The sequence below is a fragment of the Pungitius pungitius genome, chromosome 8 (assembly GCF_949316345.1).
Source record: "Pungitius pungitius chromosome 8, fPunPun2.1, whole genome shotgun sequence".
Lineage (NCBI taxonomy): Eukaryota > Metazoa > Chordata > Actinopteri > Perciformes > Gasterosteidae > Pungitius > Pungitius pungitius.
In genome coordinates this window covers 16,469,740-16,495,533 of record NC_084907.1, presented here as the reverse complement: position 1 = coordinate 16,495,533, position 25,794 = coordinate 16,469,740, and the positions used below count along the sequence as shown (strand labels likewise).

Sequence of the window (25,794 nt, the reverse complement as noted above, 5' to 3'; positions counted from 1 at the left end):
TGCATAACACAGCACACTATGATATCTTTCACAGGCGCTGATAGAATGGGAACACTTTCTGCTTTTGGACCAGCGCGGTGCTTTGAGAAACATAGTGCTGCATTAAGTAATACTCTAGTATGTGCAGGATACAGCATGTTCTTTATAGAGAAAACAAGAAAAACTATAAAGAAGCTAAAATAAGGCATCCATAAACAGGATGCTGCCTGGCTTTGTAAAAATTGGTTGTAGGTTAGGAGTAATTATCTTTTTAATTTTAAAGTAAAAAATGTGTAAAAAAAAAAAAGGTAATACCTTACTTAACCCAACTTCCCATTCATCAATGATGATTCCTCAACAACACAATAGAGTTAACAGCCTTCATTGACACCAGTTTATTCAAATAAAAACTGCCACTCAAATTCTTCTTCTCCTATTTAAAAAAATCTTAAATGCTTCTGTATTTTCTATTCACCACGAATGCATATATATCCGTCACATCTATGGTTCCCCCAATTATTTTATCAAATACCTTTTTTTCAAAGTCTTTTCAAAAATGGAATTGGAACGAAAAGTGCCTGCCGCAGATTGAATGTACAAACAAGGGTCCGATTTTGCAGCTCTGCAGGGTAGCTGAAGCAGATAATCTGATTATGTGATGAATTGGTTACATCCCTCTACGTACTGCGACCCTTTCCCCCCCCCTGGTCCCCAAAAGGCAAATAACTGAGAGCTGAACTGTGAGTCAGCGCCCACCAATCTGGCGGAGAACAGATGCTGCATGTGGTGATGACAACATTTTAGGACGTTGTGCTGTGGTTTATTTATGAGTTTTAGGTTTTATAGTTGGACTTCCAGGCTGTTGCTGTTGTAACAATTGTCTTGAGCTAATTCTGCACACGTTGTGGTCTTTTGTGTTTTTGTGAGACCAGTAAACATGCATGCAATCTTTGATTTTGGATGGCATTTTTACATCAGACAGTATGGTCTATTGTTTCATTTTTTTTATTTTAGGCGTGTATTTGTGTGTGTGTGTGTGTGTGTGTGTGTGTGCGTGTGTGTGCGCTTTTCACGCTGGGACATCAGTGTAAGTGGAGGCCAAGAAGAGGAGCATGTGGCTAGCTTCACTTGAAGCTCACCGGTCTGTGCAGAAACCCCCACTCCCATCCTCTGGCTCCCCCGCACCGTTTTGCTCTCCACCTCATGTTCTCTCACCCACTTTTGCACTCACATGCACACTAACCACCACTAGTGTTATAAGGAAGTCTCCTAGGGACCAATTTTCCCACATTCCTTCCTCTTGTTCTACTCCCGATGCTAACTGCTCTCCAGTGCTTGTCAGCTGTGCATAGATATTGGGGGGAGGGGAGGGGGGTCTAATGCTGTAATTGGTATATTCCAGAACAAAGTAAGGCTGCACAGATTGAGTGGACTCGCTCTGAAAAACCAACAGAAAATAGTGTGATGGCATATTTGCATAGCTTTTTCATATCTCTGTATCTGTTGAGGTTTGTATTGTCGCTGTATCATTGGTTGAGTATTTGTATCTTTGTGTGCATGTTTGATCGGGCTCTGACTCAAAGTGCACACACCGTTTTGATATGTGGAAGGAAATCATCCTCACTGGTTTATTTTGAAGACACTGACACTTGTGTGTATGTGATCTTTAGGGGTGTGATCAATCCCATCGGGGGTGTGAAAGGGGGTCGGACGGCGCCCCTGCAGTGTGTTTCTGTAGCCGAGGGCCACTCAAAGGCGGTCCTGTGTGTGGATGCCACAGATGAGCTGCTATTCACCGGATCTAAAGGTACACGTACCACTAATCTGATCCGATTCCTGTTGAAGCAGAGAACATAATGAGTTTAAGTGTGCGTGCGAGTCCCTGTGTATCATCCATCTTTTCTTATAACGTGACATTTTCAATTTCGACATCCCAACCTGACATTTTTACTCATGTTGTATGCAGTATAATCAAATGCAACATGTTTATTGTTATAATGACTTTTAGACAGCCATATATTTTAAGCTGTGGGTCAGCCAGCCACATTCTCACCTGCTTCCTTGGTTTTGCCCAGTTAGGCTAAGCACTAAAGATTTTCTGGATAACAATTATTTCTCAAATAACTAATAAAAGTATCCATGGAGAGATTCTGAACGGCCTTTCTTTCCTGTGCAGATCGCACGTGTAAGATGTGGAACCTGGTAACGGGTCAGGAGATAGTCACGCTCAAAGGCCACCCGAACAACGTGGTGTCTGTGAAATACTGTCCTTCCTCCTGTCTGGTCTTCTCCGTCTCCACGTCCTACATCAAGGTTTGGGACATCCGCGACTCTGCAAAGTGTGTCCGCACGCTTACGTAAGTTTCCTCCCTGCAACGGACCAGATGGAACGGTCTGGAGCAGTAAAAGGAGATATTTTGTTAGAAGCGATTTAGCCAAATGCCTTTTCAGTTTAGTGATTAAGTTGAAGAAAAGTGACAAATTGAATGTGCAAAATGTGAAATGCTTCCGAGGGTTTATGTAAAATTCTGTACGTTGTACTCCCGTTTTGTTTCTCCACCTCAAGTCTCCTCTTTTTAATCTCCTTGTATGTCTCCATCACTCTTACAATCCCTCTTTTTTGGCTTCTCTTTACCCCACACAGTTCATCGGGGCAGGTGGTTTCGGGTGACGTATGTGCGGGCAGCACCACCCGCACCATAACCTTTGCTCAGGGTGAGTGTCAGATCAACCAGATAGGCCTCAACCCTTCAGGATCGGTGCTCTACGCTGCTGCTGGGAACACTGTGCGCATGTGGGACCTCAACAGGTATATGTTTTTTTTATGAATCAATTTTGCCATAAATGAACGTGGAAGTATGCCGTCAGTCAGTCGTGTATTTATGTGATCGTGACCTCCTACGCTGATTAATATACTTGGTCACCCCTACACGTCGAAGGCGATGCATAAGTTCACTCGTCAGATGTTCATCAACCCAGAAAGCTGTAGAGACCTTCAAAAGATAATAACAAACTCAGCAGTGATGTATGCATGTTCTCTGCAAGGCACCGATTTCTGAAACCCCGCGGCTTCACTTCCCTTTCACGCACCTGAGGGAAATGATTAACAGATTGGACCAGACAGTTAACGCTGAGGGGCTCACACCCAATTAATGATGCATAACAGAAATGAAAAATGAGTGTATTAAACATTTCTTCAGTATCATCTCTGCCGATGGCATTGCTTTCTCAGTAGTTTTATTTCAGCGAGCGAGATCGAAAGTGAAAAACTTTAAAAGAAAAAGAAGCGTGTAGTAATGTATTTCAGACATTTTGTGTGAACAGTCTTTGTGTGTGTGTGTGTGTGTGTGTGTGTGTGTATGCGTGCAGGATGCAAGGAATGGGGAAGCTGACAGGCCACATTGGCTCTGTCATGTGCCTGACAGTGGGACAGTCTCTGCTGGGCAAAGACCAAGTAATCACTGGCTCCAAAGACCATTATGTCAAGGTACCACATATGCAGGCGTGCACACACACACACACACACACACACACACATACAATACCCCAGTGCCGTAGATGCAATCACATCTATCCTCTTGTACCCTGTTCTCTCTCCGCAGGTGTTTGACGTGGCAGAGGGAATGCTGGGTAACATCGGTCCCGCTCATAACTTTGAGCCGCCCCATTATGACGGCATCGAGTGTTTGGCTGTACATGGAGACGTGCTGTTCAGTGGGTCGCGAGACAACGGCATTAAAAAATGGGATCTGCAGCACCAGGAACTCACTCAGGTATGTGTCTACATGTAGAGAGGTTTGTGCTAATTCAAGCCTGCAGCCTGTTCGTATACACAGCGTGAGGTCAGCAGGGCCGAGTTTAGCAGCAGATATGTTTCATATTCATCTGGACCTAGAGTTCATACATCAAAGTTTTAAAAGCCCGGCGTTATGGGCTGTGAGCCTGCAGGTCGAAGCATGCAAAGTCCTTGGTTCGGTCTCTGAGGCTATTAATTCCTGATCTCTCACCCTTTACCTTGCACTCAAAGCCAGTCTTTCTATATCTGGAAACAACTGGAAAAACAGCACAGAGCAAAGCTGAGGCTGATTGGGATGTCATTAGTTAAAAAAAAGATTGTTCAAAGTGAAGACAATGCTAGTTATAATAACCAGAGCCTACAATCTGTCCTTAGGGAGGCATGAATGTCTGTAATAACAATCCATCCAATAGTTGTTGAGACGTAGCGGATTTGCCATCTTGGCCACGTGATTCTGTGTCAAATCTCTCTAATCTGAGGGTTTTATACTTTTATTGTTCTATTACATCAGGAAAGAACCATTGGTTGAACAAAAACACTTTTTTTAGACTACATGGTTAATTGAAGAAGTGAATAATTGAGAACAGACATTTGCCTTTCTACAGAAAGAGACCCCGTCATGACACAGATATGACGACACACCTTCTGTTTCCCAAACATTCCCTCTAGATGTTGTCTAGCCCCAAAAGAAAAGTGCTGCCCGTTGAGCGTTTAGTTGGCAGACAGCTCTCTTCATGCCTTTCTTTTCCCAGAGGGTTCTCTCTGTGGAGAAGGTCAACAGTGTGTTGTTATGTCAGGGTGTTAAAGCGCACACGCATCATCGCCACACTTACCAGAGTGGAAAGTTGTGTCCGAGTGTGTCTTTGTATGCATGTGTGGACTCCTGTGATGTCTCTTGTGCATCCCACATTGGCACTGCATATGTTAATAGTGCATGATAATGCACCTCGTGGGTGGATGTGGCTTACTCATTTGCATACACGGTAATATGCATATTAATCAGTACTTCCTTGCTGTTCGCATACGTTCTATTTAGCCTTTATTGACCAGAACAGAGAACACAACAACATAAAACATTACAGTTTCCCTTCAAAGGCTGATTAAGTAATCTCAGTTTGCTCTGTGGTCTGCGGCCTATACCCTTAACCTCATTTATGAAGCAGCCTCTCTAACGCTGTAGTCTCTGTCTAATTATGTAATGGGATCGAATTGGGGCTTAGGGTACAATAGAATATATTACAAAAGGCTCAGCCTCCTCCCTCATTCCAACCTTTTTGTGAAAATGCATAATCCATAGTGTGTTTCTTTGGGGGATATGTTTCTGGCAATTTATTTATAATTACTCAACTCTCTTTCAATGATTCCTGTATGCTTTATAAAAATATATCTCTATAAAACCATTTCGAGTGTGTGTGTTTTGCTGGTTGGTTGACATGCATGTGCAACTGTGGGGATGTTGCTCTCGATGAGGTGTTGGAAAACCCCGGCACGTTTTGACCCACTGGTGCAAAGTTGTTACAGCAAGGTACATGTAATATTATGTGAGAACTTGAGCTATTCTGCTTCCACAGCTGTTATTGCACTTCAAATTGCTCCTGCATTCAGGGCACGGATTTGCCTCTGCGAGGGTTTCCTCCATTTCTACTTTGCATTTAGAAAGGGTTTATAATTTCTCAACTTTTCTGGCCTTTAGGTTACTCAACTATTCACGACCCGCAATCAAGTCCGCTGTCATGGAAAGAGCTTCAAATAGATCATCTAAATCGGTGCTCTATTTTAAAACCATTTAATGTTCATGCAATGTGTTTAAAACACATGCATGTAAATATCTCTATTTAATGTTTTTCATTTGTTGAACTAGACTAGACGTCTCTATTCGTAATCATTTTTGCAAATTCTAACCATTTTGGAACCATTTTCATTTTTCTATGATTGGACTTTTTTCTGTAAGAAAAGCTAAATAGATCAACAGCTTAGAGCTGTTCAAGGTGAAATCTTCAGTGCAGTGCCTTGCATAAGTATTCACTTCGCCCTTAGACTTTTTCCCGTTTTGTACTTTTACAAACTGCAATTCAATATAAATAAATTAACCCAACATTAAGAGTAGTTTAAAGGCGATTAATACATTTTATTTTGACACAAAAAATAATGAGAACAAACAAAGCTGACAACTGATATAAGTATTCACTCCACTGAGTCAATGCTTGATAGAACCCCCTTTCACTGCAATTACACCGGCGAGTCTTTTGGGTTCTAGAGATGTTTGTCCATTGTAAATAAAGCTAAAGCAGAGCGGATGAAGAAAAGATATAAAATAAATTAACTGCTTATAAAAACTAGGTCAGACCAACTGCCAACTGCAACGTGGATTAAGTGAAGTATAATGGAACTATAATAATAAAAAGGACTTTATTTGCAGTGTTATTTAGGTGAAAAGCTAATCTCAAACGCTATGAAAACAATGTGTGACCGAAGCAAATTAAACACAGCATGCAGAGGTAGACAAACATAATAAAAGTGGTCTCTCTGTACATGTGTTTGGACCTAAACCAAAACCAATCTGCAGCCCAGATGGATGAGGTAAATGGTCTAAAAAGAAGATAACAACAGCAGAACCAAGCGTTTTTGAAAGCGTTCTTTTGAAGAGGCTGGTTGTGTTGAATATGTCAGCCAGGCAGTGTTGTCTCATCATTGACGTTGTTGTGAGTTTAACTCTGCTTTGACTCCACAGCAAATCCCCAACGCCCATAAGGACTGGGTGTGTGCCCTGGCACATGTCCCGGGGCGGCCCATGCTGCTGAGCGCCTGTAGGGGCGGCGTGCTGAAGGTGTGGAACGTAGACAACTTCACCCCCATTGGAGAGGTCAGAGGTCACGAAAGCCCCATTAACGCCATATGTACCAACTCGAGGCAGATCTTCACTGCTTCCAGGTAAATACAAATGAAATCATGTGAACTGCGCTATAACTAATTCCAAATTGTCACTATAGTGGTGCTGTGAAATAGGAGCATTCAAATATTCATATCTGCACAGCATCCTCTTGATCTTTAGAAGAGATTAATGGAAAATGTAAAAGTTTTTAATTAAGAACATTTAATTATGACTATTTCACAGCGGATTACTGTCATGAGTGTGTGTAGATTGAAGTACAGCTTCATACATTATTGTTATATAAAAGATTATTTTTTATTTTGTCGTTTTGTGAAAAGACCAAAATGAATGCGTTGTTTTTTGTCTTTTGTTTTGTTTACAATTGCAAAGGTACAGAACAAGTCAAGTCTTATGAGGGAGTTTTTTGAGCGCGTACGAAGAGGAAGAGCGAATGTGTGTGAAACGCTGCAGAATGATTCATGCTTGTTGCATCCCATTCCTCTGAAGTTGTAGCTCAGAAAGGGGGATCCTGCGTCATGTTTTTCCCCAAATCTTTGTTTAGCTGTCCTCGTAGTTGCATCTTACGATGCTGGTTTGTGTGTATCGGAGGGGAGAATTCAGCCGCCCGTCTTCACTGAAGTAGACTAACTCTACTTCCTCTTCTTCGTTCCTCTCCTTTTCTCGCTCCTGTTTCTTCACTTCTTTTATCTTAATAATCTCTGTTCTTACCTTTTCTCCTACATGGAAAAATATTTCCTCTGGTTTTGTCTCTTAAACGCTGCCTTCCTGCTCCTCCTCCTCCTCCTCCTCCTCCTGCTCCTCGACCCCAGTGACTGCAGGGTGAAGTTGTGGAGCTATGTGCCAGGCTTGACCCCTTGTCTTCCTCGACGGGTCCTTGCCATCAAGGGCCGAGCCACCAGCCTCCCATGATTGCCTCTTCAGCAACACTCCCTCCCTCTGGTAGCCTCTGAACTCATTTCCACCTTCCCCCCCGTGACGTGTCTCTTGTGTTCATTAACCTGGGTGGTAGCTGCACTTTCCCGCTTGTTCAGTTTCTACCCGTTCTATAGTGCGATGTACCCATTCTGCCATTATTCTTTTCTGCGTTTTTTCTTTTTTTAATGTAGCTGCTTATGTTTAAGTTGTTTGTTATTGTGATTTCTTGTTAGTTTGCAGTCTATTGCCTCTGTCAGGACTAATAGCTTTCCAGTGACTTCCACAAGTGACTCGGTGATCATGCTCAGAATAACTTTTTTTAACTTTATTTTATAGTCTGGCATCTAACCCACTGTAAAATCCCAGCGTTATATGTGTGTTCTTCAGTTTTCATTTATATTTTTGTAATCATTTTTGAAATACTGGTCGGTGGATTTTCTGCACCTTTGAACAACGTCATGCCTGCTATTTCCCATCTTAACAATTTCAGCCCTATCCTTTCAGACAGAATTGGCTCAATTGACATTTAGCATCTCTTCACACCAATCAAAGAGCACAGCTAACTTATTTAGTACGTGTTAATTAGTAACACAAAAAGGTCCTGGTTAATGCGTAACTGAACAGTCCAAGGTGTTGTGATGAAGCACCTTGGGAATCTGAAGGAAAAATGCAATTACATTTCCTGGTCAGTTGAGAGTAGAGTTTATTAGATTTACTTGTTGCAGAGTTATGAATCACACTATATACGTTTCTCCTCTTTTCTGAGAGTGTTTTCTGATTGACACCACGAGAAGGGTCTTTATTGAAGTGTGTGAGGGCATGTGTTTGTGATGTCGCCTTGTAAATCAATCTCCTTCTGCTGTGTCGGATGCACAACGGTTTTATTGATTTCTTGTTATTTTCTATTTTGTTGTGTTCTCCTGACTTCCCTTTGCTCATCATTCCACGCCTTCTTCTTGTCTCTTTCTCTTTCTTTTTTTAGCGACAAGACGGTGAAGATCTGGTCGTCGAAGGTGTGGAGGAAGAGGTGATAACGGAGGTGGTTCTTTTGTCGGCCATCTTGCTGCAACTCCTTCTGGTTAATGAGATGTGAAACTGCAAACACGGTTTCCAAGGCCATCAAGCGTTTTCTTTCTCTGTCAGAGTGCAAAATGACAAAGCAGAGGCAGAATATTTCTTCATAAAGTAAAAAAAACGACTTGCCTTTCAGATTTTGTTTTTTTTACTACACATTTTAAAGAGCCATCAAGGTGCAACTCTGGGACATTATGAGCCGCATCTTTCCAGCCGGGGATCCTCGCTTCTCTCTCCTGACATGAAAACTACCAGCCTGGCATGGGGAGAAGAAGTGTGCTTGTGTTCTTTCAGCAAGGCGTCCACATCCTTGTGTAAGAGGACATGAAGTTGCTTAAACTGGCGCGTGGTGGATTATCAATAGAAAAATGTTGATATTTGGACAATTACGAAACCCTAATGTCTCTTTTTGATCTGAAATGCCCTCCTTCCTTTTTTTTCAAGCCACGCTCTGCATATTGCTGACGTTTGTGTTTCACAAGTTGTTTTATTTTTAATGTCTTCTAACTAATTTATTACTGTCTCTACCTCAGTTGTTTTTGACTCGATTTTCTGCATGTCTCTTCATCTCCGTGTGAATGTGTCCCGTGTGTCTCTCCGGCTATAAGACTGACCGGCTGCTGACTCTGCAAACAGGAAAGCGCACGACCACCAGTGCAACAAAGGTACACTGCCCCCCCCCCCCCCTGAAGGATCTGACAAGACTGTGATATCGTCTCTTTAAAGTGCCGACTGCGGCAAAAAAAAAAAAAAAAAAGCCCTGCAGACGAGCGTGACGCTGTACGTACCCACAGTAAGACATTTGTGAGCTGAGGCCAAAGGTCCCGATCATTATCTCAACCAGCCTACAGTATGTGGCCCATACCTGGCTATTATCCTCCACACAAATGGTAATAGGAGCCCGACCAGTGCCCCCCCCCCCTGCCTTCTTTCAGCTCCACTCTGATGTTGAAGGTTAGCGACTGTATCAGACCGACCAGCCTTACTAAAGAGTGTACTTCCTTCTCGGCTACTGAACTTCTCTAGGAAGCCAATTTAATTAGAGGTCTCTGAGCTCAGGCTGATTTCTTGCAGGCAAGATTACTTGAAAGGGTGAGGAGGGGTGAGGGGGGGTGAGGGGGGGGGGGGGGGGGGGGGGGAAGTAGGTCACAACTGAGAGGGATTTCTTTTTAGAATCCCAGTTTTCTTCCACCCACTATTTGCTGCTACATTAAACGAGTGGGAGAAGCCCCCCCCCCCCCCCCTGCACTGATGGGTAGATTATATGTGTGGGCAACACACGCACAAACACAAGATTCCACAGGATGTTTCCGTTCTCCTACTTGCTTGATACGTCTTGGCTTCTACAGGAAAGAATAGGAACCCAAGTCTTAAATGCCAATTCAATTATCTTTTGTTTTTATTTTTATGGATAACAATCCGTTTATAAACTTGAGCTTTTCTTATCGGTTCAAAATGACATGTAGCATTTAAGAGCAAGTTATGTGCTGGTGTCAATAGCACACTAATGAATAGTTTTATTCTGCTCTGAAACATCGAACCCTTATAAAATACCCAGAAACGTAATGAGTCAACAAAGCTCGGATCATTTAACAGCCGTCACAGGTCCTGAAGTTCATTCATTTAGTCGCTCTTCTCTGAGAGAATATGTATGTGGCAATTGTTAAAGTGGATGAGTTTGAAGCTACTTGCATTTTCCAAAAGCAATGATATGAGTTTTTGTTTTATTTTGTTGGGGAGTGCAATGAATGCAAATGTGTGGATGGGGGTGATTAAAAGTGATCTCCGTTTTGATATTTTGCCATTCTCAAAAACTCAGGTAAAGATTACAGTACAATGTTATTGAGGCTTAAGTCATTACTTGATCCCCTGGATTGTGGTAGCTCTTTGAATCGACCAAATTAATTTCATTGTTTTTTTTGTTGTTGTTTTTTTTGTTTTACGCTTTCACAAAGGTACAATCATGGATCACACCTTTTTGTAAAAGATCATCTTTTGATTGGTTTAATTCCCTTTACTAATGATCTACGTACCGTGCTTTTCTGTACAAAATGTCCACATATTATCTTCAAATCAGGCCAAAGCTGAAAGTATTGTACCTCTGAAATTGTGCACTGATTTTTTTTTTTTACCATAATTACTTTGAGATACTTTGAAATATGCGAACAATATGGTAATTGTGTAGTAGTTCAAATGGAGTGAGTGTTTGTCAGTAGGGAAATTAACCTCCAAAAACATTATGGGTTAAATCTAATATATGTGTCATACTCCATTGGACCCTTCACCGTACAATATGTATTTATATTTGCTCATTAGTCAAACTGACCTTGCTCACCAGCTCTGTGGTGGATTTCCTCTGATAACGTTACGACAGCATTTATCTGATTTATCCTTTTTCAGACTCCCTCTGCATCCCAGAGATCTCATAGTACAGGAGTTTTAGATACTCTCTCGGGTGCCTTGTGCTTGTTCATTTGCAGAAGGATGCATGAAGCAATTTAGTAGGCGATTCTTTCCCCTGCCATAAGTGGATTTATTATTAGAGGCCATTTGTTTGAATTCCTAAGCATTGAAGTTTCATTGATTATGCGTGAAGAAATGTAGCAAAAGATTCACGTGCTTCACAAAGGACACTTGCTTGGAAGATGCAAGCAGTGAAAGGCCTAAATCTATAAACTAACTTATTTTCAGGCCTTTTATCGGCTCCACCCAAAGTTTTGAGGAGTTGATGATGTGTAAATAGGCAACAGAGCCGAAGGCCTCAGAATAATCTTTCAAGTTTGGATTTACATGCACTTTGAATAATGAACACTGCTGTGATACTCAATGGTTTTTGGGATGTGTATTAAGCCTGTTTTTAGACCCAGTTCACAAAGGCTTAACGCACTGAAATTAGACTGAAAAAAATCTGTTCGGTTTAGAATTCAATCATAGTAATGTCTGCGCTGATGCGGTATGTAAGATAACAGTCAAGAAATGTCCCCAGTATGTCCTCATTTTTTGAAGTCCTCCTTTCAATCAAATAACAAGAGTGGTACTTTTATTTTTTTTGTAGACTCTCAAGAGAAACCCATCTCCATAATATTTCTTCCGGCTGTCTGTTGATAGATGATCACAAACCCACTATAAAGACCATGGATAAGATCTACACACAATTTCTACAGCGACATTCAACAGCGGAAGTTCCTACCTGATGAAATGTCCTTTCAGAGAGGGTTAATTTCACACCAAATCTACCACCCTGAATTGGTAAATGAACAGATGGCAGATGTTCTGTAAAACATGGAAAATAGCATTATCTCGTTTAAATTGGAAATAAGAAAACAGTTTGACCAAAGCTGAAACTGATCAGCAGCAGATGCCTTGATCACTATTTAAAGCCCCTGTGTGTGTGTGTAATAGATGTAGAGTTCTGACTTTAGTGCCCCACGGGGTTAGTATTAAAAGTCTTGTGCCAAAAAACATGACACCCATGGACAAAACAAAGACAGCACCACCCTTTTTTAGTTCGCTCCAACCATCTTATGACCTCGGATGTGAAAGCCAAGAGGTCAGCTCAGCTTCAGCCTTCTGCCTCAGCCGACCAGCCTCCACGCCTTAAAGAAGACGACGTGTCGGACATTGATGAACATTCAACTTCTACCCAGAGTCTGTAAAAGACTTATTCTGAGGTTTTTAGATTGTCCCTTAGATTTTGGAATTCTGCTTTAGGCTGGACGACATCAGCGCTCACATCATCGGTGTGGCTGAAGACTCTTTGCCTCGGGTTGCTGAGCGGGTGGAATCGCCTTTATTCACTATCAAGAGGGCACTTGACTGCTTTCGCTGCAGGTCCGTGGATCACTATCACACACCAACACAGGTCTTCTTTGCAGCTGCTGAGTTGTCATGTTGAGCACGCTTATGGTAATGGAATACGTTGCAGTGTCTGTGAACCATGTACTCGTGGGTCATAAATGCAGGGTCAAGGGTCATTTGTGCCTTTTATTGCACAGACTACTCCCTCTCAAATGAGTGTAAATGTTTGTACAGTTTTTTTAAATATGACAGCGTGCATGTGACCTAGCCATGTAAAGTATCTGTAACTGTAAATAATGTAAATATTTAATGCAGGACTCAACATTCCCTTAAGAAAATAAATAAGTTAAAACCGACAGTCTTCTGAGTCTTCTGGTCTGAATATTGTAGGTCGTCTTATTTCTATTGAACAAAAAAGATAAGATTAAACTTGTTAAGTTAAAAGTTAAGTTTAATCTTATTTAGATTTAATTTTTTTCTTTCTACATTTCTGTCTATAGATTATATTTAGTTCTTGATTGCCTCTGATTTATGTAAAGACCAAAGTTGAAGAATATAAATGATCCTTTCCCTTGCAGATGGACATGCAGTTTATTCACCATTATGGGTAAAAAGAGGTTGTACGGGATGAGATGTTTTTCATCCCGATATATTTATTTCTCTTCAGGACCAGAGACAAAGACTCCGAACTCATTCATCTTCATTTACCCTGTAAACTCTGATCATTAACTCATGCCAGGCTGCGCTGGGAGACACCAGCACTGTGATGTACGACGGCCATTAACGCCTCAGAGGAAGCAAAAAACATTTGAAGATGGTAACCATCCATGAAAAACACCCTGTCCGGTCCCAGCAGCTCCATATAATAAACTCCTGATACTTTCTCTTGAATGCATACGTCTATTTCATTACACTGCAACGTACTTTTAAGTCTGTTCTTATTTGCTGATCCATCAATCTCTGTCCTACTGCGTCCATCACCCTCTAACTGGGAATATCAATTGGACATTTAGCCACCAAAAACTCACCAAAAAATAGGAAATGTTCCATTTTAATGAGGCTCACAAGTCTGTACTACATATTTAACTCAAACGCCAGCTACAGCAGCAAAATTATCAGCAAAAATGCAGACTTCCTATAGTTAACTTTAAATGTTTGATTGATGCTCAGAATAGAACTGTAAAAACAAGTTAATAATAAAGTGTTGTCAGAGTCATGCTCACCCGTCCCAAGCCTGGACAAATGGGGAGGATTAACAAATAAAGGCAACGACCGGTACTGGGGGAGTAAGGCTGGGCGCATGGGGGCTCGGTTCAAACTGTTCTAACAAGATGTGCCTGGGAGAAGATATGTGGTTGGGTCATCCTGAGAGGACAGTGGAAATTGGAGGTGTGGTGAGGAATCTCAGTGCACATGTCACACAAGTTTGACGTGAGATCGAAGATAATTCTTGACTGAGCTGCATGACGTGGTGGAGAAAGTACCAAGGAGGACCGAGTTCTGATTAAAGTGGACCTGCCTGTTTGAGAAAGGAGCACAGAAGAGGTTACGAGTGATGAATACATCAAGGAGATGAAAGATTGAACTGGCTGTGGTGAATGTGGGTTTCAAGATGCACACAGGTAGACACAGGTATGCCGTATGCAGGAGTCAGCTGAAATCCATTGGAGACTGTCACAGATGGTGACCTGTAGATGACTTGGCAGGTTAAGCGGAGGAAGAGAGTGAAGGCCGGGCCGGAGATCAAGTGGTGGTTGAAGAAGAAATTGGTGATAGAGAAGAGTGGCCAGATGTCTGGGTAACCACAGCGGAAGAAGAGAGGGAGGAAGGTGAGAAGGTACCTGGTTAATCATCTGGACTGAGCAAGGAAGACAAGAGGACTGAGTTTTGTCATTTTAGAAGACCTGGAGAGTATTTAGAGGAAAAGTTTAGCAAATAAATCTAATAAAACGGTCTAAATGTTGAAAGAAATTCATATAGTATGTTTTAAAAAAGGCCTAGAATATAATGCCAGAAGTGATAACATAACAGAATATAGTGTCCCATAAAAAAAACATATAAAGTCACCCTATAGTGTGTCATGAAAAATGCATAACATAGCATGTCATAAAATGTCATAGCATATGCACACTCTTTGAGTGCCGGGCCAGTAATGCCCTCGGGATCAGGTGCCTCGTCTGTGTGGATCCTTTTGAAAGATTTGCACACATCTGTCCTGCATGTTCCTCGTGTGCACTGGTCCTGGACCTCTTGTAGCTGTTCAGCCTGGGAGCTGTTCTCAAAGCGTGCATGGCATGAGTTCATCTCCACGAACAGGCACACAGACTTAACCACTGCGGCGCTCCTGTGGTCTGTGAATGTTCTTAGTCCAGACAACAAAGTATGATAATCAGACTCCTCTCTCTCTCTCTGTGTTGTCTCTCTGCAATGCTAATGCTCCGGAGGGCATTATTCATGATGGACATATAACTTTAATAATAACAGACATGAATACATACACCGTATGGATTTTTTTTGTCCTTGTCTACAATTATTGTGAGCTTAGGTGTACACATTTAAAAGACAACAACAAGGAGAAGTAATTGAGTTACGATTGGCTGGGGGATATGTGGAAAGCTCTCAAAATGCAATAAATGAGCAATTGAAAATCAAAGGAGGTTAAACTATCAACTTTTGAACTAAAGGAGGATGCAGAAGGCAGCACCACTATCCTATGAATAAGGGAGGCGACTTCTCATCACCAGCGACGTCTGGCAGAAGGGACGAAAAATGTCCTGTGGATTTTCTCACATGCGTGACCTTTGTAGTTAAAGCTCAACTGTAGGTTACCAACCTTCCCCTACATAAACTCACTTGTAGGAGAAAAACAAGAGAGACTGTGCAAACCTGGAAAATGGCTGCACCCAACAGGGACTCTTTGAGGATTTGAATGCCGAAGCGACTCCTGAGTATCTTCAATACAAATTCCCACTGTTTCTCAGATACCCAGCGGGCACCAGCACAACTGCAGAACAAAGCGTTGGACTATCAACTAAATAGCATGCTCTAATCCCATTATACACCGACTCTTTGAGTCCAGTTTTACAAAGCACACGCATCACCTCAGTACATTTAGGCACATCACAGGGAACACACATTCATTCAGGGACTTAACGCAATGCCGACATAGATGAGTCACTTCCCTGCATGTCCCTGGATATTGTACCTTCTGACAGGTGAGATGAAAAACACTAACTACAGCGTGGTTGAGCTACACATTAATTTATTAACATTCAAGGCTTATTCTTTACATAAATATTTCTTTCCTTTACAAACAGTTTGAATTCAGAATGTTTTCTTGCTTTCACTTTGACTTCTTTATTGATTCTTTCTCCTTTGCAGGCTCTGTTGTGGTCCTCCAAGGCAGGAAGTTGTACGAGACCAGCGCCGTGAGGAGGTACGTAGCCATGCCAGTGTACTCTCCCAGTACGAGACACAGCGGCTGGGCCAACACGAACAGACAGAAAACGTTGACCGACGCACGTTCGTCCAGCTCCACCCGGTCGTCCTGTGTGGCTTTCATCACCCCAAAGAAATACATCAGCGCCACCGCCGGGTAGAAAGCCAATTCCACCATGCTACTGAGAGACGGGGATAATGGCTTCAAGACGTGCACATGTGATAGAAAGCAGGTCGTAGGAGTCAAGTATGGTTTTACAGTAGTTACACTCACCCGGTTCAGAACGACACTCACCAGAGGACAGAAGTCTCTTGAAGATTGTAGGTGGATCCGGCAGGACCATAGAATTGAACCTTTGATACATCGCCACAATATTCCTGTTAAACATTATCTACCTCTTTATCACTGACACTAGTTGTTACCTCCAACACAAATCAACGGCTGCCATTTGAAAATAAAGCTTTCCTTGAATGACATCAAAACCAACCATAGTGTTTCCATAACAAAGCCACAGACGTTGGAGTATTCCTCAACTAAAATACTCTCACGATACACTAAATTGTGTGAACAGCATGTCATAAATCCATTAGGCTATGAACTTTACTTTCACATGGGCTGTTTTCAAATGCATACCATACCAAACCATGTAGAATATGCAGTATGCCAACAAAGGCAAAGTTACCCAGATGTCGTACTGAGTCGGCTCAGTTTTCAGCATAAATGTATTATTTACCATTATTCTACCTCGCCTCTGTACAAAAATTGATGCTGAACCAACATTGTGAAAATAGTTGTAAAACTCTCCCCTGACTGGGTCGTGTGCGAGAAAAGAGGCGACGCAAAGAGAGAAACTCGCTCAGACCACAGGACCCTTTTTGAAGTTTTAAGTGACTAAGACAATATTTGTAAAGAATAGCGTTGCACTGTTTTGAGGCTCATGCAACAGTCACCTCTCGTTTCTGTCTTATTTCCCAGTGATCTGTGTGAGCTGAACCCTGCGGTGTCTCACAACGCTCACCAACATTGTTCATAAACCCTCAACCATTAAAAGCTTAATACGTTATATTTGTGAATAATATTGCAAGAATTCTATTAGTTTGTCAGCTGCCTTAAGAGCTCGTTTTAGGTTTTAGCTTGATCGTGCATACTGCAAAATGAACCGCATAGTATTTTAGCGACTCTCGATAAGAAAAAAACTCAACTTGCTTATTTGACTTTGAGTGATGAAGAAGGAACAGGCGTCTGTGGGCTGCACCCAAAACAACGGTCAACATGGCTACTCGTTTTTTAACACCAGCTCCCGGTCAGAGACCACAACACACATCCCTCTTCGCTCTCTCTGCCAATCCCAGGGGCCTTGACTTGTGCCACCCGTCCCCACAAGTGGCTGGGATGATTGACAGGAGTAACCTAACCTTCTAAACGCAGTGAAAACAAGAACTTCTGTTCACATCTCAAACAACTTTTATACTGCATAGAATTTTATTTTGCAACACCTATTGTAAGTTCTTTCAATGGGAAAATATCTTCAACGGGCTTGTCACATTACAAATAGGAACTATCGGCATCAGAAGGAGGACAGAATTGACATTGACCAGTACAGTAAATCCAATGATATTTACATTGGTACATCCATGAATATGTGTAATATATGGCAATAAAAACAGATTTAAAAGATTTCTCTTATTATTATTCTGGAAACTTTGCCTGTGTGAGTGCTTTGCTGCTCGTTCTGGCATAAATCTGCAGTTAAGCCGACACATGCTCCTTTGGTAAAAATAGAGTGGAAAGCGAGGCGGCGGCATCCAGCACCAGTGCAACTTTTTGATAGCTCATCCGATTCAAGGGCATCAACATTCAAGTGTTGAATTGAAGATTTCATAATTAGTTTGAGAATTGATGTACCTGTAGAACGACTCATGAACGTGGGGTTATTTTTTATCATTATTGTTTTACAGCTGCAATTCAACAGCAAGCTCTTTGAATCCCCACTGCTGCTGCCCGAGGGAGTGTTGGGCCATTAGCCAGTTAATTAGCCACCCAGGCTGCTGTAGCTATCCATAAATACCTAATGTGGGCTTGTCATTCCATGGGTCCTTCTATCGGTTAGCTTGTTAATCTCGGAGCAATCATTCATAAAAGGCATCTCTGTGATGTTTGTCACATCACCCCTGGGCCACAGAGCAGGATTACACCCTGGGAGGGAACATGTGGCCCTTTTGAACTGGGTTTTATTAAACCATCCTCTAGTCTAAAGGGGAGAAGTAAGGTACACACTTTAACAGCAAGCAGAGACGCAGACAAAGTCTCAGCAGTCGGATCAAATCCAGCGGAAGCATAAATACTTTGGCTTCGCCAAGAAGCCTACAGCATTTAAGCAAATCTATTGACAGTAATGGTAAAATGTTTTCTATTTATGCATTTTGCAGGGACAATCCACACCAATTAACTGCTGCACTGTAAGTGACCCAGAGTTAGCCAGAGAGGCTAATGTCTGCTGCCAGATGTTTTAAGGCAGCCGAAAATAACAAAATGTCCAATGGAAACAGAATTTAAATTCAGTGTCTTCTTCATGTTTGTCTCCCCCGTTTTTATTGGAGACCCTGGATCTTGATGAGGCCGTAGGCCTTTTCAGGTTTTTGCGTACATTTCTGACAGGGTCCGTCCCAAATGCCAAAGAGGAGACATTTCAGCTGGATGCAAACTGCAAGCTCATCACTAGATCCAACCCGATCCTACACAGTTCACTATTATTATTTAATTTTCTCTTTCAGCTTTACGATATCATTTTAAATAATATCGCAGTAATATGTTTCGGTCTTGTATGCACCAGAAGTGAAATGCATTTCAGGAAATGCTTCCTGACTTTTTCATTTCTTAAGCCTCAGAAATGTTGTTTTTTTAATTCCATTTTTTTGATGAATTCTCAATTGAATATTTGCATCAGCTCGAAGCATAAATCAAACTCTTTTAAACGTTTAAGTTCTTACCGGAATCTAAAGTTCAATATATGTTCATATTTCAGAACACATATTTGCATTGTTGTTTAGGAAATACCTTTGAATTACACGATGTCATCTTCACTAGACATGGCTATCAGTAAAGTATATCGCAGATTACTTTTCTAGTACTTCCTCAAACAGACAAAATAGGAGGTTTGACCAACTAGATGGCGTCAAATCTAAAGGAGACAACTCAATTATAAAAGTGTCTGCCAGAGCCTACCTCAAAATATGAACAGTTCCCCTGATTAGCGAGTATTTACTGACCACCCCCCTGTATTTAAAAATAGCTTTTGTACATCCAACACGTATTCTGGTCCATTTTGTGATGTCATGTTACTGAGGACCGAGGAATGTAATTAACGCTGAAAAACAATGTCTTCAGTTTCAAGTTGGTGAGGGGAAAAAAATCACAACTCCCTATGTTCGAAACTTGAAAGGGCAATTGTCTGTTTTTGAATAATTACTTGAAGAAGGCGATATTTTTAGACACCATGACGCCAGTAAGCATAAACACAGTAATTAGTGCTTAGGAAGCAGCAGGAAGCCTAGGGAGAAGGACATTTCAATTCCCTGTGGTGTTATTAATGTGACCAGCAGTACAAAGCATGGACAACTCCCTTGTCTGTTGCCATTGGATGAAATTGACTTTAATTGAGGTATCTGTTTTGAAAGTATTTGTTATGGATCCTTTGCTAGCAAGCTCCTTAAGATATTATTAAATAGGCAACTATGAAAAGTTGCAACAGCAACTGCTTTCTAATAGCTCAATATTTGGTTTTAATATTACTCCTACAGACAAAAAAAGTATATTCTGCTATTCAAATAAAAATATATATTATTTATCTATGGCTGTGGCAGTCAATTATAACAGTATTTTAGAAAACTGGGCAATGTTTCAGAAAACACTGTGAAATTTAAAAAAACACAACAACAAAACGACGTTGAGGTGCGACTCAAAATCGAAGTCAATCACAATATTGGACAATTATTTCTCATTGCTGATTGGATGCACTGTCTGTCAGTCTGATCGGAAATGAAAATACTTAATTTCTCTTTGTAGTTGCCCTGAGCTAAATGATTGAACGATAACGCGGGATTACAGCAATCACTTTTGAACAACCGACGTGACATATTTTCAACCCGTTTCTGAAATGTTTTTGTGCTTTCCTGGATTGTTATATGCATTTCTGAAGAGGTGTGTTTTCTGAAACATTGTTGTTTCCTAAAATATTGTGTTTTCTGAAATTATGTTGAGTTTTTGCCGCCGGGGCCACAGTATCAATGTGATAATTATTTTGAATAGCAAAGTGTTTCGAAAAATTGCTGTTTGCGACCGAGCCGATGAAGGAACGCTCAATACTGGTGTTACATTCATTCTGATGGATAGAGCGGTATAGATTTGAACACCATAAAGGGTAAATGATGACAGGATTGATGACTGTAGCTGATCATGCTTAAGCAAACGAATGGGCGCTATCAGGACTCATTAGCCTCATAGATATGGATTAAAAGGGGCCCATGAGACCAACTACTAGGTGGTGATGGCCGTTGTCTGCTCTTCAAATGGTTGACCACTGATAAAAATACAAAGCGCAGTGGCTGTAGTAATTATGATGGGAACAAAGGAGGAAGTCAGGCAATGCAATATGAAGAAGTCATTGTATGGAAGAGTTCAGGGTGCATGGAGTGCACCATTGTCAACACTTTCTTTACCATCATTTTTTATTTACATACTTAACTTAACTCCAACATGGTAACAAACACACATATTGTTACTCACACCATGATATTCTCCCAATGCTAACCAGTTAGTTTTGGTACCTCTTCCTAGAGTATCACAACGCTCCGTTAGAAACTTTCAGTGTGAGATGTACAGTGTGGCCTGTCTGAAGCTTTAGAATGGTGGTGTTAACTACTGGCAATGCACATTTAGTCATCTGAAATCATTCAAGAATTGTGCAAGGCAAAATGTGCTCTGTATAAAGACATAGGTCTACAAAATGACATCATTTTTAAAAAATCATCGGCAAAAAAACATACATATTTCATCAAAGCAGAAAAAAAGGGATGAAAATCCCTTTTACCGTTTTTTATTAAAATAAATGTGGTATCTGGAATACCGGATTGTATTAATTTGTCATACCCCAGATGGCTTGTCAAGGCTGTTGTGAAGGTCTTCTTCCTTCCTCCTTCTGTTTCTTTTTTTGTCCTCTGGCCCTGCTCCCTCCAACCCACTCCTTGGAACATCTGCAATAGTGTGTTCGCTCAACAGCCCTTAAAATACATGAATCACCCTGGCAGAGAAAGAGTAGTGTGTGTGGCTCTTTATTTCCTTTTAAGGGTGCTTCAGAGACAGATGAGAAAATAATTTGTCTTCAAATGTGCACATCGGTGCATACCTCTGAAAAACATATTTTGTGTGTATGTGTTTTCCTGATCCTGAGCTGCTGGGCTGTGTAGGCAGAAGCTTCCTGTATCGGTATGAATCGGTTTCCAGATCCAAGGTACTCTACTGCACAGATTTTATGAAAGAAAAAAGATGCTTATAGCTGGGCTTTTGTCTGTGTGTGTGTGTGTGTGTGTGTGTGTGTGTGTCATGTGCTTGTGAGGAGGGTAATAAAGAGACAGGGAGAACGACGGGGAACTGGCAATGATACCAGATTTTCATGGTGTTTCTAATGTGACAAGCAGTACAAATCATTGACCACCTCCTGGTACATTGCAAATGGACGGCAATGACATTTAAAAATGATGTGGATTCTTTTGCAAGCTGGGTTCTTAAAATATTCAGAAATAGGCATGACAGTTTTTCTTTCTTAGAAATGGGTCGCAACAACTATGAACTGTACTGTGGTTTCCCAAGTGGTTAATAGATAATTTTTCCCAAAGGAAGCAGAAATCTGTGTGAAACAGTTCGTCATTTATTCACGTCTACTAATGTATGTCTTGACACAACTAGTGTCGGGACTAAACTGTAATCTATAATATATATGTTATAATATTATTATATTTTATTTGTACAGATGATTTGCTGACAAAGGGTTCCACCAGTGTTGGGTCAATACTTGTTACATATATATATATATATATATATATATATATATATATATATATATTCATTTTAGATCAACTAAAAGTTTCTCTACTTTTAAACAACAAAGGTGAAAAATGCTGTTTTAATCAGTGATTTCAAAGATAAACATACCTTGTATATGCCGTCAGCTCATTCTTTTTTTTTTTTTAACTAAAACTGATTCGTTCACAAAAACATTCAGTTCATGAGAAACAGCAAGGCTTGATCGGCAGTTTTTAACCTGGCTCTGTTGCCATGGACACTAGCTGCTGCAGGCCCAACCAGAGCAATGTACTACAGAGCAGGATGCTGGATTAGCAAGGATATAATAGTACACAGCAAATTTCAGAGAGTTAAATTGACTCTGTGAGATTCAATTTTAACTCTAAGCTGGTGTTTATTTTGTCCCTATCTTGTCAGTGTTAAATCAACACTCAACGAAGTGTTAACAATTTAACTCTGAATAAATGTCAAAATAAATCTGCTCAGTGTTGAATACGACGTCATTTAGCTGAGGCTTTTATCAAAAGCAAGTTGCATTTTCAACACATGGTGTTTACATTTTAGCAATTCAGGGTTTGGTGTCTTGCTCAGGGACACTTTGCATTGGAACATGGGTAAGCCATGCAGGGTTTGAACCAACAACCTTGTGGTTCCTGGTGCACCCTCACCAATCCATGCGCCACAGTAGAGTTAAACCTGATACCTACTAAGTGTTGCAAATGAAGCTGATCTTCACACCGGAAAATAACTTAAACTCTTTCGTACGATTGACTCTGTAAGAGTTGAATCTTTTTTAAGGTGTGATTTCAACTCTGCTCTTCAACACTTTTGCCCGACATCGGAAAATGAACTCTAAGGATTTTGCTGTGTAGTTATAGCTATAAACACATTATTCATAATGGTCACCACTGATTTATTTTGCATGGCTAGTTGCTGCAACTCCTTATACTTTGTGTTAGGAGGACACTGAATCATGAAATCCTCAAGTATTTAATACTGATTTCTTGTAGAAATCGACTGATCGACAGAGATCAACGCAAGCAGCTCTCTGTGCGGAGAGAAGCTGGTCCGACAAAAGGGACCAAAGGAGATGTTTATCAACAGGGAGAAAGCCCCCTGTGAGGAGATGGAGAGACTCAAGAGGGCCAGTGACCCGGAGGGCATGCTCAAAGCACAACCAAAACCAAAAAGAAGAAGGTGCTTCAAATCGAATATGAGAACATGAAAACTTATATAATCCTCGAGCAAAAAATTCTCAGCAGAGCTTCAGCTCGAGAGAGGAAAAACAAGCTCTCCTTGACGAACTTGAGCAGCTAAAACTTAAGTTTAAGACCAACCAGATCTACAAAGAGAATTTCAAGCTTGAATTCAGAGTGATGAAACATAAACTCAAGTTCTCAAGCAACCTGCCACCAAGCCACCGGTGGTCCGGGAAGCCGTCCGGTCCGATTGATGGCCTTGCCAGCTGGGTAAGACCCAGGACTAGGTCGAGGAAACCCCCCCCCCCCCAGACACACACACATATACATACATAGACACACACATACAAAAACAGCCTCCATATAATTATTGTCGTTCCACAAAAATGACATACTCATCACTTTTTTGGCAGGCAGTTGCCCAAGTTTATTACACTGTGGTTTACAAGTTTTAGCTGTATACAACATGCCAATGACACATGGTGACCAATAAATCGTTATTCTCTCGGTGTAATTAATATAGATTTGAAATCAACAAGCGTGAACACATTTTAATTGCTAACAGATTTCTTGAAATGTCTTGCACATTCTTCCACAGAAAATGACTTGAGTCCACACAATGGACCCGGAAAACAGTTGCAGTTTTCCACCACATCCAAGTTGATTTTGATTCTTTGGTTTGATGCACAGTTATTACTTTTTGAGCATTAATGGCTAAAGAGGTTTTGAGATACTAGTTTTCCAAAACCGTATTACTGAGCAAATTTTCTTCTGGGAGCTGTCTGTTTGTGTGGTGCTGAAATATTTCCCCCCTGAACATGAAAACAAAGCAGGCTACGTGCTCTCCAGAATCATTGGCACCCTTAATAAAAATGAGCATAATGAGACAATGAAATATTTATTTATTGTTTATCCTCATGATATTCAGAAAAAAATAACCATCAACTGAAGTAATCGAATTCAAAGAATCATTAAATTTCTTATTTTCTATGAGGTTTAATTCATGTGATGGCAATGGCAAAACTTCAATTCTGTGGTTTGTAAACTATTTTTGTGTAGATTTTGACGCTTCGGATCATTGACCAGCCTGAAAGGTCCAACCACTGCCCATTTTAAGCTTCCCGGCAGAGGCGTCGTTTTCATTTAATATCTTCTTGTATTTGATGGAGTGCAAGATGTTCAGGGGTTTTGGAAGAAAAACAGCCCCAACCTTAAAAAGAGCTCTTACCATACCATAAACTGGTCCCACTGATGAAAGCAGAGGCTTTTGATAACCTTACAAAGCAACTCTTGGTGAAGTAGGTAGCGTTCGATGGTAACTTTGGAGACATTCTGACCCCAAGACTCAACTAACCTGTGTCGTGTCATATTTATACCACAATAAAACAGGAAGTCTTGGTTGATAACCGATGAGTTACTAATCAAACTTAAAAATCTAAAATATGACTGCAATTACACTTCAAACTATAACTAAATTAAATTTAAATTATGATGTTTATGGGGTGCTTATAATTGTTGGAAAAAATATGTTATTGGAAATTAAAATTGTATTTAAATGAAAAGGTAAGATTTCTGTGAATACTTTGAATGGGAAATCATGAAGATAAACAACTAAACTGTATTCTGCATCTTCTCTTCCTCAATTTTACCAAAGGGTGACAATCTGAGAACAGTTTAAGGGATTACTCACTCTCAGTGCCATTTAAATGAGTACTTTGGGGGATGAAGAGATACAATAATCTAAAAATGCAATCCACCATTTCTTAAACCCACCACCACGTGGTTTATCAGAAGAGTCTCACAGGTGTCCGTTGTGACACACTGATCTATGATCAAGGGCTGTGGTGGATTTCGCACTACCTTTTTTTTCTTTTACAAAACCAAATGAAGTGTGTGTAATGAAATGCTGTAACATTACTCACACGTTATCAGTGCGCGGCACAGAGCCTGTCGACAGCAGCAGCGACGGGGTACGGCCAGGGTTGCCTGCACTTGAGCGTAAAGCGGTGTGGGAGGAGGAAGGATGGATGTGTTTGAGTGCATCTAGCCTTTTCTCCTCACACGTTCTGCTGTGCGCACTGACTGAAGACAAGGCGCGGGAGAAGTCCACCTCTCCATGTGACGTTCAGCCCGACGGTGAAGGCGCCGCAGTGATCCCAGATACTTTCCCCCCCGCATTGTTAAGAAAAAAGAGATAATTTACGTTGCATGGACGATTAACCAGGTGCGCCTCTGCGTTTTTTTGTTTTGTTTTATTTGTTGCGGATGTCCACTCACTCAGCGCTCCCCTTCCCTCCTCTCCAGCTTCAACATTTGTGAAGTGGCTTCCTCTCCAGCTCGGACCGGAGGCCGACTGGTCTCCGATCTGGTCTCTGGAGTCTCCGGAGACTCGACCCGCTCCGTCAGGGCCAGGCTGTGCGGCTCCCGGATCCGACCGGAGCCACCTCGAGCACTGGCAATGGAGATGATGGAGGGAGACGTTATGGACAAACTGGAGGACATGTCATCGGTGTACGACTTCGACCCGATCACCGGCAACATCCCCGCCACCAAAGTAGAAATCACCGTCTCCTGCAGGTGAGTCGAAGCGGCCGCGCAGAGCGCAACGAGTCACCAAAGT

General features: G+C 41.3%; 2 protein-coding genes and 1 long non-coding RNA gene across 8 annotated transcripts in view; 2 read left to right on the top strand and 1 right to left on the bottom strand.

The window, feature by feature from the left end:
* Nucleotides 1–9,753, top strand: part of kif21b (kinesin family member 21B) — a 44,518-nt gene extending 34,765 nt beyond the window's left edge. For 3 of the 5 annotated variants that reach the window (XM_037490949.2, XM_037490950.2, XM_037490948.2), the window contains 8 exons: nt 1,650–1,786; nt 2,156–2,336; nt 2,624–2,788; nt 3,349–3,466; nt 3,582–3,752; nt 6,507–6,706; nt 7,478–7,607; nt 8,566–9,753. In XM_037490949.2, coding sequence (XP_037346846.2) covers nt 1,650–1,786; nt 2,156–2,336; nt 2,624–2,788; nt 3,349–3,466; nt 3,582–3,752; nt 6,507–6,706; nt 7,478–7,577 — 1,072 coding nt within the window. In that variant the 3' untranslated portion in view covers nt 7,578–7,607; nt 8,566–9,753. The remainder of the gene's footprint in view (nt 1–1,649; nt 1,787–2,155; nt 2,337–2,623; nt 2,789–3,348; nt 3,467–3,581; nt 3,753–6,506; nt 6,707–7,477; nt 7,608–8,565) is intronic. The other 2 variants (XM_037490952.2, XM_037490951.2) reach the window with 1 other exon arrangement.
* Nucleotides 9,754–15,700: 5,947 nt separating this feature from the next.
* On the bottom strand, nt 15,701–16,591 carry LOC119229761 (uncharacterized). The gene is made up of 2 exons (XR_005121650.2): nt 16,168–16,591; nt 15,701–16,075 (listed from the first exon to the last, which is right to left on the bottom strand). It is a non-coding gene; the product is annotated as an uncharacterized LOC119229761 (long non-coding RNA).
* Nucleotides 16,592–25,128: 8,537 nt separating this feature from the next.
* Nucleotides 25,129–25,794, top strand: part of cpne5b (copine Vb) — a 74,376-nt gene continuing 73,710 nt past the window's right edge. The window contains exons 1-2 of one of the 2 annotated variants that reach the window (XM_037490446.2): nt 25,129–25,398; nt 25,479–25,751. In XM_037490446.2, the coding sequence (XP_037346343.1) occupies nt 25,633–25,751 (119 nt within the window). In that variant the 5' untranslated portion in view covers nt 25,129–25,398; nt 25,479–25,632. The remainder of the gene's footprint in view (nt 25,399–25,478; nt 25,752–25,794) is intronic. The other variant, XM_037490447.2, reaches the window with a different exon arrangement.